The following is a 13,340-nucleotide window of genomic DNA, read 5'->3' on the forward strand; positions in this document are numbered from 1 at the left end:
AGTTGACATATTAGCGTTGTTTGGTAGTTGAAATTTTTGTCAAGAAGTTCTTACAGTTGTTTGTAAAAATGTTTACTTATAAGTAGAAAATGTCAAACTATCAAACGAACATATTAAGTAGAGATCTACATGGGTTGATATAGAAGGTTTGTTGCATAAAGGGAATGTTGAGATGTTTTGAATAACAACAATTTTATTTCTTTTATGGGAAAGTAAATGCGGGAAAATGAATTATTGAATATTTATATTTTTGTTTGCTACAAATGTTGTTGTCTGTTTTCGTAGCAAATAATATATTTCTTATACAGCTGATTGGTTTATATCAATGGAATGAACCAAATAGTTCCACAGATTTGTGTTTCAATTTATCGGAATTCGAATGACATATTGTGGTCAGAAAAAAGATTTTACATTGGATTTCAATCAGGAATATTTTTTATAATAATGGTTAGTCACTTAGTGCGTTGGACTGTCCTGCAAGAGGCCTTGGGTTCAATCTCTGCTTGTGCCATCTTTGGTTTTTTTTATAAACTTTCAAAATATTTCCTATTATTGGCTTCACTGATTGTTATAACTGGTGGACTTTATGAAGGGTTATTTTATATTATGCATTAAATTATGGACTTGATTTCAATGAGGAACATTTTGTTTACTGATAGACATTTTGAATAACCGATCGGTCATAAAATGTAATAATAGCTTTAACTGAAACTCTGTGGAAAAATATGGCTAAATCTGCGAACAAAAATAAATAGAAAAATTTCAAAAAGGGGCAGTTCGTATGACTCCGACCAGTAGCAAAATATGTAACGAATTTGATTTGACAGATACATATGCTCAACAAGAACAGAAATGATAACGGTTCTGATATTATATATCCACCGCGTTAAATTGCAATTGATCGATCCAATTTTACACTACTTTTTTCAATAAATCTGACCGTATGATGTCAATAATGGCTTGAAAATTGGCTTCCAATGCTTCAAAATGTGCTAGTTTGTCGGCAGAAACCAATGTCTTAGCATAGCTCAATACAAAATAATTCCAGAGGCATTAAGTCGCCTCTTCACAATACCACTACTGAAAACAAAGTTATCTTCAAATTTATTTTGCAGTAAATTGATAAGCGTGCTTGGTAACAAATTTATTGCGGTCGTCTTGTTGGAATCAAGTCTTCTTTTAGCCAACGCTCTATTGATGTCATCTGACTCTTCTGTTGTTTCGGCGGATATTTGGAGAATGTTTTAGAACTTAATTTTTGGATTTTTCTCGACTTAGCCACAACGTGTCGCCCTTTATAATTTGGCAACTATAATATAGGGTTATCCATTTTGCGTTTTAAAAAGTAAACGTAAATAAAACACATATAATATTATTTTTGTATGATATTTCTTTTTTATTATAAATTTTGAACGTTGACATTATGTGTGAAACACTACATCATTTAAATGACCACCACGCGAATTGTTGCAAGCATCGATTCTTTTGAGCTAAAATTCGACCAATTTTTGACAGTCATATTGGGCGGTATCTCATCCATAATTAGACGAATGTTAATTTTTAAGTGCTCAAGAGTTTAAGGTTTATTTGAATAAGAACGGTCTTTCGAGTAGCTATACAGGAAAAGGCCATCGGTGTCTAATCGCATGATTTTGGTGGCCATTTGACATCGCTACGACGAGAAATTATGCGGCAAGGAACAATCAAGTCGTTTTCCTTAATAGCAGACACAAACAAGTCGGTTATCACATGACTATAACTCTCCAAATTGGCGGTGACAGTCGTTCCATCGTCGTTTTCGAAGGAGTAAGGCCCAATTACACCTACGGACCAAAGAGATGTAAGGGCCTATCTTCAATTACTTGAGGATTCTGATGCACTGCCCTTAAAATATCTGTTACCAATCCAGTCTCTTGAAATGTCTTCACAATTTTTCCAATTGCTTGCCTAGATAGACGATTATGTAAACCATAATTTCCTCTTAAAGCACGATAAATGGCTCTATTTTTGTAGTAGGTTTTAAAAATTTGTATGCGTTGTGCCATAGTTAAGCGATCCATTTTCGTAAATATCAGACTTTAAACTGACAAAAACTTGGTTTAACAACTTAGTTTGACAGATGTCGAACTCCAGCCCCATACTTTTGAAACCACAAAATAAAATGGACAACCCGTTACTATATATTTTATACATAAAGGTGGAATCTTCTTTAATAATTTATTTTCTAAATTAAATTTCAACATTTTGGAAGGGTTGTTCTGGCGAATTGTCAACACAATTTGACCTTCTAAACTGTCAAACCATAGACAACAACGATCGAAACTTCAAAAGTAGTTAAAAAAACACCCTTTACAACTGGTTCTCCTTTTAAATAAAACACGTTTTTTTTAATTTATTTTATTTATAACTCATCCACTTTATTAATCTTATTTTATCAAGGTTATTTTACATATACCGGGGAAATTATATATACTATTTATATTTATATAAAAAAACAATAATTTTAATATTATAATGTCTATAGTAGATTCAGGATAGAATATGGAAATAGAAACGATTGTAATAAAAAAAACACAAATAAAATTAAATTCCTATAGTTATTAAAAATTCCTCTATAAGCTTGTTGGTTTATTGTAAATGAAATTGAAGCAAATGTTATACAAGATTAACCATATGCTTAAAACAGCATTATTTAAAAAAATAACTTTTAAATTATAAAGAACTAAAAACATGAAGAAAAATAACTTTATTTGAAAAAACAAGCTAATAGTTTTCTAAACTTAAAACAAGAAAGACATAAGAACAAAATCTCCTAACGAAACGTATTTTTGTTTTTTTTTGTTTATCACATTTTATATTTTTAATGTTAACTAATTTTTGTTTTATTTTATTTTTAATCAAAACTTGTGATGTTAAGTTAATGCTAGCTCGATTGAATATTCCAATCATCCATTCCCTAAGTCTTTTTTTTATTTTTAATTTTTAATCTTTCATTCTAGAAGTAATCATTCAAGTAGGTTAATTTTATAATAATTTGTTTCGATATTTTGATTTTTGTTTTCATGCTTATTTTATGTATATTAAGTTTTAAAATTTATTTATCTGAATATTTAGACTAAATTTATTATGTTAACATAAATATTGGCATTTTGTTAAGTGAATGTATATTCTATACTAAATGTATGTATATGCTGCTTTACTTTTTCATTTTGTTTTTAAATACATCGATTTTTAATTATAGTTATTATTTTGTTAATTAAAATTTGTTTTTTGATTATGATGTGATGATGAAATGTTTATTTCTCTAGTGCTGTCGTTTTATACATAACTTTGTTTTGATCATGAAAACAGAAGACCTTTGCTTCAGCTTGTGACTAGATTCTCAAACAGAAAATGATTTTTATCAAAATGCAAACAAATAGCTAACCTTTTTTTTAAAGGTATTTTAAAATATTTTGAAAAAAATGTTATTTACAGCCTCATGGTTATCATTACATTCTATTTTAAGGGAAGTTTTGAAAATCTGATTTAATATAACTCTTTTTTTCTCTCTAGATTGGTTCCGTGCGTTTTTAAATTGTTACTTACTTCCAATTAATTACAAACTTACAAGTAGATATTTTTGTTTCTTTCGATTTCTTATTGATTGATTGATCAAAACATTCTTCAATATAATATTTGTAAAAAGCATTAAGTGGTAGAAAATAAGATTTATTTAAATTTCAAAATTCATTCAGGTATAATATAAAAATAAAAAATATAATAAACAAAAAGAAAATAATATTGTAATCACAATAAATAACAATATAAGTATAAAATAAGATAAACAAAATAAATATGCGAATCCTAAGCATAATAAATTTAAATCACTTTTTTGTTTTCTTCTTTTTTTTTAATCTTAATTTATCCTCTATAATTATTTTATAATTATATAATTATTTTATAATTATATAGCTTTATTTATTTTATTTTTTTTAAAATTATCTTTAATACTTAACCTTTCGACTTAAGTGTAAATAGTTAGTTTTGTGTGTCTTGTTGTTGCGTAAAGTGGATTTTCTTTTCCTCTTGTGGTTATGTGAGCCAAGTCTTAATCAATCATCCGCAAAAGGATGGTCTGAGGATTCACTGCTGTTGCGACGTCGGTTTTCAAGAATTTTTGTAGCCTGCTCGAGAGTTTCTTGATAGAAGATGTTGTTGTCTTCGCCAGGCAGCGAGTATTTGGAATCGTCTAGGTGCCAGGTTAATCCTAGGACAATATTGAACGCAGATGTGTCATATGCATGGCAGCCGGAATATCGATACTGCGGTTTTTTGTTGTATTTACAACCATTCGATTGTGCACCTGAAATAGAAGAAACAAAAATCAAATAAAATAAAATCTTTAATTAAATTTATTCAAAACTAATAAAGAGCAGAAATATTTTAGCTACAAGGCAATTATTGTATGCGGAAACACTTGTCGCAAAAAACTGCACATGTAGATTTATGGTAAGTACACACGTTTTTTCTTACAACATTTACTTGGGGTCTCCATTGAACATTTCTGATGACAGGACTATCGGCCTCAAAGTTATCTTTACTAGGCACAGAACAGCTTCAAACCTGTCGACCGACATTCTACGAAAATTCTTATAGTCTGTATTGCCCTCCCTAAGTAAGACGTTGAGTAGGTTCGCCTCCAAATCATGAAGTTCCCTAACTTCGAGAAATTGTTTCACCCAAAACCAATAACTACCGACACTAAAGGTAAATGAAAAAGAAGTAAACAACAGATTAACCATTTCTAATGTCAATAGTGACATTCGAAGTTGCTCATGGCAAGACATAATATGCCCAGTAGAAAAAAAAAACAATGGATGGATTGCGGATGAAATTGCGGAAGAGAAGCTGGATTGGATTTTACTTATAGATCTCTAAGTGGTTTGACAGTAGCTGCTGCTAATGTGTTGATAATAGACAGGTTCGGGCAACATAAGGGACTCCATTTGCAGTCAACTGCATTCCTTGAACGTTCATTTTGACAAAAGCAACTAGATAGTTTTTTGAGTGTCAAAAATTGCAAACTCGGAACTTTAATTTACTAATTTCTACCTTCAGTTGATCAGTAATTGTATTTTGTATTATGAGAATTACTACTTATTTCTTTTCAAATTTGATAAGCAAACCTTTTAAATAAAACATTAAATGGAATTGTGCAGAAAATAATTAAATCATATAGTAATAAAGTTCAGCTTGCAGTTGAATGAAAAAACATGAACAATTGCCATTTTGACATTATGTAGACTTCACTTGATAGTTAGGGAGATTTTTTTTTTAACTAACTTTCCAATAAAGTTGCCATAATTGGAAGGCAAATTTTTGGAAGCGGGCCAATTAGATACTAGAAAGTTGCCTTACTTTTAAGTCCCTTATATCGTCTGAACTAGCCCAATAGCTTAAAAAAGTTGTCTGACATTAGTTTTTAGTTAAATAAACACAGTTATCAGGTGATATTTTGACATTTATTATATTTAGAAATTACTTAATAGTAAGACACATTGGGCAGGTTCAGGCCAAGGTATGCAAAGTTTCTAGTATTTGATCGATAAGTTGCTAAAAAATTGCTTTCCAAATAATGGAACTTTAATGGAAAGTTTACATGGAAAACAAACCAAGAAAAATTACTCTTACTTTGCAGTGAATCGCACTTGTGTAAAAATATCAGCTTATACATTTTTGATGCAAAACACAACAAATAGGGAATTGGTAGCTTGTGCGAGAAGTTTATTTTATAGGTAATGTTGTGATATTTTTTTTTATTAAAACAGCTGAAGGTAAAGATTACTGAAGCAAAGCTTGAAATTAATGACACCTGAAAAATGACTAGTTGTTTTTTTCTGCATAAGAAGTAATTTATGTTTCCTGAACCGGATTATTAATTCTTTTTGACTAACTTTCCGTTCATATTTCCACAAAAATTTGCCTTGATTTAAAATAAATTTTCTGACAGTTGGCTAACAATGACACAAGCAATCGTCTTTTATGTTTCACAATGACGTTTCTGGCAATATTGTCGCCCAAAACTATACCTTTACCCGATTTTTGCAATGACTATAAATGCACTTTATGTTGTCTAAATTTGCCACTAGACAAACTTTCCAGTCAACTTTCCAAAATAGTTGTCATGATTGGAAGTCAATTTTTTGACAGCTGACCAATCGATACTAGTAAATTTCTTTAATAGTTGACATCGACTTTTATTACAACAAATACCATGTTTAACTAGTTGTTAGACATTTGTAAAAAAATTTTACTGACAGATTTGACAATCGTCTATGCTTAGCTCGAAAAGAACTATAAATAGCAAACAAAGAATTGATTCCTCTCTGTGTTAGCTCCAAAACTACCCCTGTGTTGTTGTTTCTGAAGCATGCGAATTCCAAGTGGTTTTCGATTAAAAATTAAAGTAAATAACTTTTTAAACACTTTCGGTTAAAACTCAAGGTATTAAGAAAAAATACCAGCTTAACTTAAATTAATGTTCAACCCATTGATTTAAATCCCTCTTTTCATAAAATACACCTGATAGAAACATACTTAAAAAAAGAAATACCAACAAAAATTGTTGAGTTCCCTTAGTGAATACCTTCCTATTTCAAATGGTTTCAAACGAAAAAAAAAGAAGAAAAATAAAAACATTTTCCAGGTACCTCAAAGTATGCACAAATAACTTCAGGGATACACTTAGCTATTTTCATCACCACAAAGTAATCTCGCCACAGGGTTAATGTTCTCAATTTTTCTTCTTTCGTTTTATGCTTTGCATCAGTTGACCCTTGCACTAGAATCAACTTAGATTTTCCTCTGGGCAAGGATTTTCTTTTTTTTATATTAAATAATATTTTTATTTTGCAACTTTACAAACTTAGGAACCACAACACATTATTCCGGTTGTATTTATGTGTTCTTGTCGCTATATACAAAAAATTAAAATAAAAGGTCAAAGGTATTACAGCAAACACTCCAGCCCCATACTTTTGAAACCACAAAATAAAATGGACAACCCGTTACTATATATTTTATACATAAAGGTGGAATCTTCTTTAATAATTTATTTTCTAAATTAAATTTCAACATTTTGGAAGGGTTGTTCTGGCGAATTGTCAACACAATTTGACCTTCTAAACTGTCAAACCATAGACAACAACGATCGAAACTTCAAAAGTAGTTAAAAAAACACCCTTTACAACTGGTTCTCCTTTTAAATAAAACACGTTTTTTTTAATTTATTTTATTTATAACTCATCCACTTTATTAATCTTATTTTATCAAGGTTATTTTACATATACCGGGGAAATTATATATACTATTTATATTTATATAAAAAAACAATAATTTTAATATTATAATGTCTATAGTAGATTCAGGATAGAATATGGAAATAGAAACGATTGTAATAAAAAAAACACAAATAAAATTAAATTCCTATAGTTATTAAAAATTCCTCTATAAGCTTGTTGGTTTATTGTAAATGAAATTGAAGCAAATGTTATACAAGATTAACCATATGCTTAAAACAGCATTATTTAAAAAAATAACTTTTAAATTATAAAGAACTAAAAACATGAAGAAAAATAACTTTATTTGAAAAAACAAGCTAATAGTTTTCTAAACTTAAAACAAGAAAGACATAAGAACAAAATCTCCTAACGAAACGTATTTTTGTTTTTTTTTGTTTATCACATTTTATATTTTTAATGTTAACTAATTTTTGTTTTATTTTATTTTTAATCAAAACTTGTGATGTTAAGTTAATGCTAGCTCGATTGAATATTCCAATCATCCATTCCCTAAGTCTTTTTTTTATTTTTAATTTTTAATCTTTCATTCTAGAAGTAATCATTCAAGTAGGTTAATTTTATAATAATTTGTTTCGATATTTTGATTTTTGTTTTCATGCTTATTTTATGTATATTAAGTTTTAAAATTTATTTATCTGAATATTTAGACTAAATTTATTATGTTAACATAAATATTGGCATTTTGTTAAGTGAATGTATATTCTATACTAAATGTATGTATATGCTGCTTTACTTTTTCATTTTGTTTTTAAATACATCGATTTTTAATTATAGTTATTATTTTGTTAATTAAAATTTGTTTTTTGATTATGATGTGATGATGAAATGTTTATTTCTCTAGTGCTGTCGTTTTATACATAACTTTGTTTTGATCATGAAAACAGAAGACCTTTGCTTCAGCTTGTGACTAGATTCTCAAACAGAAAATGATTTTTATCAAAATGCAAACAAATAGCTAACCTTTTTTTTAAAGGTATTTTAAAATATTTTGAAAAAAATGTTATTTACAGCCTCATGGTTATCATTACATTCTATTTTAAGGGAAGTTTTGAAAATCTGATTTAATATAACTCTTTTTTTCTCTCTAGATTGGTTCCGTGCGTTTTTAAATTGTTACTTACTTCCAATTAATTACAAACTTACAAGTAGATATTTTTGTTTCTTTCGATTTCTTATTGATTGATTGATCAAAACATTCTTCAATATAATATTTGTAAAAAGCATTAAGTGGTAGAAAATAAGATTTATTTAAATTTCAAAATTCATTCAGGTATAATATAAAAATAAAAAATATAATAAACAAAAAGAAAATAATATTGTAATCACAATAAATAACAATATAAGTATAAAATAAGATAAACAAAATAAATATGCGAATCCTAAGCATAATAAATTTAAATCACTTTTTTGTTTTCTTCTTTTTTTTTAATCTTAATTTATCCTCTATAATTATTTTATAATTATATAATTATTTTATAATTATATAGCTTTATTTATTTTATTTTTTTTAAAATTATCTTTAATACTTAACCTTTCGACTTAAGTGTAAATAGTTAGTTTTGTGTGTCTTGTTGTTGCGTAAAGTGGATTTTCTTTTCCTCTTGTGGTTATGTGAGCCAAGTCTTAATCAATCATCCGCAAAAGGATGGTCTGAGGATTCACTGCTGTTGCGACGTCGGTTTTCAAGAATTTTTGTAGCCTGCTCGAGAGTTTCTTGATAGAAGATGTTGTTGTCTTCGCCAGGCAGCGAGTATTTGGAATCGTCTAGGTGCCAGGTTAATCCTAGGACAATATTGAACGCAGATGTGTCATATGCATGGCAGCCGGAATATCGATACTGCGGTTTTTTGTTGTATTTACAACCATTCGATTGTGCACCTGAAATAGAAGAAACAAAAATCAAATAAAATAAAATCTTTAATTAAATTTATTCAAAACTAATAAAGAGCAGAAATATTTTAGCTACAAGGCAATTATTGTATGCGGAAACACTTGTCGCAAAAAACTGCACATGTAGATTTATGGTAAGTACACACGTTTTTTCTTACAACATTTACTTGGGGTCTCCATTGAACATTTCTGATGACAGGACTATCGGCCTCAAAGTTATCTTTACTAGGCACAGAACAGCTTCAAACCTGTCGACCGACATTCTACGAAAATTCTTATAGTCTGTATTGCCCTCCCTAAGTAAGACGTTGAGTAGGTTCGCCTCCAAATCATGAAGTTCCCTAACTTCGAGAAATTGTTTCACCCAAAACCAATAACTACCGACACTAAAGGTAAATGAAAAAGAAGTAAACAACAGATTAACCATTTCTAATGTCAATAGTGACATTTGAAGTTGCTCATGGCAAGACATAATATGCCCAGTAGAAAAAAAAAACAATGGATGGATTGCGGATGAAATTGCGGAAGAGAAGCTGGATTGGATTTTACTTATAGATCTCTAAGTGGTTTGACAGTAGCTGCTGCTAATGTGTTGATAATAGACAGGTTCGGGCAACATAAGGGACTCCATTTGCAGTCAACTGCATTCCTTGAACGTTCATTTTGACAAAAGCAACTAGATAGTTTTTTGAGTGTCAAAAATTGCAAACTCGGAACTTTAATTTACTAATTTCTACCTTCAGTTGATCAGTAATTGTATTTTGTATTATGAGAATTACTACTTATTTCTTTTCAAATTTGATAAGCAAACCTTTTAAATAAAACATTAAATGGAATTGTGCAGAAAATAATTAAATCATATAGTAATAAAGTTCAGCTTGCAGTTGAATGAAAAAACATGAACAATTGCCATTTTGACATTATGTAGACTTCACTTGATAGTTAGGGAGATTTTTTTTTAACTAACTTTCCAATAAAGTTGCCATAATTGGAAGGCAAATTTTTGGAAGCGGGCCAATTAGATACTAGAAAGTTGCCTTACTTTTAAGTCCCTTATATCGTCTGAACTAGCCCAATAGCTTAAAAAAGTTGTCTGACATTAGTTTTTAGTTAAATAAACACAGTTATCAGGTGATATTTTGACATTTATTATATTTAGAAATTACTTAATAGTAAGACACATTGGGCAGGTTCAGGCCAAGGTATGCAAAGTTTCTAGTATTTGATCGATAAGTTGCTAAAAAATTGCTTTCCAAATAATGGAACTTTAATGGAAAGTTTACATGGAAAACAAACCAAGAAAAATTACTCTTACTTTGCAGTGAATCGCACTTGTGTAAAAATATCAGCTTATACATTTTTGATGCAAAACACAACAAATAGGGAATTGGTAGCTTGTGCGAGAAGTTTATTTTATAGGTAATGTTGTGATATTTTTTTTTATTAAAACAGCTGAAGGTAAAGATTACTGAAGCAAAGCTTGAAATTAATGACACCTGAAAAATGACTAGTTGTTTTTTTCTGCATAAGAAGTAATTTATGTTTCCTGAACCGGATTATTAATTCTTTTTGACTAACTTTCCGTTCATATTTCCACAAAAATTTGCCTTGATTTAAAATAAATTTTCTGACAGTTGGCTAACAATGACACAAGCAATCGTCTTTTATGTTTCACAATGACGTTTCTGGCAATATTGTCGCCCAAAACTATACCTTTACCCGATTTTTGCAATGACTATAAATGCACTTTATGTTGTCTAAATTTGCCACTAGACAAACTTTCCAGTCAACTTTCCAAAATAGTTGTCATGATTGGAAGTCAATTTTTTGACAGCTGACCAATCGATACTAGTAAATTTCTTTAATAGTTGACATCGACTTTTATTACAACAAATACCATGTTTAACTAGTTGTTAGACATTTGTAAAAAAATTTTACTGACAGATTTGACAATCGTCTATGCTTAGCTCGAAAAGAACTATAAATAGCAAACAAAGAATTGATTCCTCTCTGTGTTAGCTCCAAAACTACCCCTGTGTTGTTGTTTCTGAAGCATGCGAATTCCAAGTGGTTTTCGATTAAAAATTAAAGTAAATAACTTTTTAAACACTTTCGGTTAAAACTCAAGGTATTAAGAAAAAATACCAGCTTAACTTAAATTAATGTTCAACCCATTGATTTAAATCCCTCTTTTCATAAAATACACCTGATAGAAACATACTTAAAAAAAGAAATACCAACAAAAATTGTTGAGTTCCCTTAGTGAATACCTTCCTATTTCAAATGGTTTCAAACGAAAAAAAAAGAAGAAAAATAAAAACATTTTCCAGGTACCTCAAAGTATGCACAAATAACTTCAGGGATACACTTAGCTATTTTCATCACCACAAAGTAATCTCGCCACAGGGTTAATGTTCTCAATTTTTCTTCTTTCGTTTTATGCTTTGCATCAGTTGACCCTTGCACTAGAATCAACTTAGATTTTCCTCTGGGCAAGGATTTTCTTTTTTTTATATTAAATAATATTTTTATTTTGCAACTTTACAAACTTAGGAACCACAACACATTATTCCGGTTGTATTTATGTGTTCTTGTCGCTATATACAAAAAATTAAAATAAAAGGTCAAAGGTATTACAGCAAACATGATTTGCCTGCATGCATTTTAATATAAAATAGGTACATGTGCATAAATGCGCCTCGGAGAACGGAAAAACCAAGAATTGTAAGGACATATAAACGCAAACATGCAGCGAGGGTTTAAAAACGATTACCAACCTATCAGAAGTTGAAACTTGTCGAACTTAAACCTTGTCTAATGGCACAGATATAATTGCTCCTGGTTTTGAAGTCACGTAATGCTGATTTTTATTTGCACATATTCGTTTAGTGAAACGTGAAGCTAGATTGATGTCCTCTTTTAATATTAATGAGTTTAGTCAGCGAGTACCTTACTATTAAAAGCAATGTATAGTGTATAATTTTATTTACCAGCTTATAAACCCACGCGATATAAAAATGTCAAAAAAGAACACAGATGTGTGTAAAAGGCAGCACCAAAAGTGCAACAAAGTTCAAAAATTAGTTTTGAGTTTTTAGTGACATTTACAATGACTGAAAAACTAACAAGTACCTAATTAGCCTTGGTCTGCATTCACATTCTTAAATTGCATTTGACTGCAAATGAAGTCCTTTATGTTGTTTGAACAGACCCATTCTTTTTGACTTACATTCCAGTCAAATTTCCACAAACATTTGCCTAAATTGGAAGTCAATTTTTTGAAACTTGGTCAATCAGATATAAGTAATTTTTCTTAATTGTTGACAATGACGTTTCTGGCAATGATCAGGTTGAAACAACATAAAGGATATTTTTGCAGTCAACTGATGCATTTTTTGAACTAAAATTTACACCAAGAAAACTAGTTGCTTTTACAGGTGTCATCAATTTAAGACTTGGCACTTTACTTCGCCAACCTCGAGCAAAAAATATCAAAAACATTATTGTATACAAAAAAAGCATAAGAATAAATAAATAAATACATAAGATGTAGTAATGGAAGAGTAATAAAATTCAGATTTTAATTGAATTAACTGTCATTTTGACATAAGTAGACTTGACTTGATAGTGATAGAGCTTTTTCTTGATTAGCTTTCCAGTCAACTTTCCAATAAAGATGCCTTTATTGGAAGGTAAATTTTTGACAGCTGGTCAAATAAATACTAGTAACTTTCCTTAATGGTTAATAATGATGTTTTTGAAAATATTGTGAGAAACATTTGTAGTTAAACGATTTTAAAACATTCGTTTTGATAAAAGATTTCAGGATTTTCTGTATTAAGCTAAAGAAGAATTTAGCCAAAGATAGTAGTTTCTGAAGCACAAACATTTTAAGTCGATTTTGTCTACAAACTTAAAAAGTGAAGTAAATATTAGACTAATTTTTCTTTGAAGAAGTATTCTTTGTTTAGAAAACTCTCGATTAAACCTCGTGGCATATTCAATAAAAATAAATTGATTTTTGGTTTAACTGCACCAATTCCAAAATTAAAACAACAAAGTGCAGAACTACTGCACGCTTTCCACTGAGAAAACCTTTTTTTCCAA

The 13,340-nt window shown here is 29.3% G+C and overlaps 1 protein-coding gene across 1 annotated transcript in view; it reads right to left on the minus strand.

Annotated features, from left to right (window-relative positions):
* Positions 1 to 7,725: 7,725 nt before the first annotated feature.
* Positions 7,726 to 13,340, minus strand: part of LOC129949789 (uncharacterized) — a 55,219-nt gene continuing 49,604 nt past the window's right edge. Inside the window, exon 3 of the mRNA XM_056061438.1 lies at positions 7,726 to 9,221. Coding sequence (XP_055917413.1) covers positions 8,971 to 9,221 — 251 coding nt within the window. The 3' untranslated portion in view covers positions 7,726 to 8,970. The remainder of the gene's footprint in view (positions 9,222 to 13,340) is intronic.

Source organism: Eupeodes corollae, chromosome 3 (genome assembly GCF_945859685.1).
Source record: "Eupeodes corollae chromosome 3, idEupCoro1.1, whole genome shotgun sequence".
NCBI lineage: Eukaryota > Metazoa > Arthropoda > Insecta > Diptera > Syrphidae > Eupeodes > Eupeodes corollae.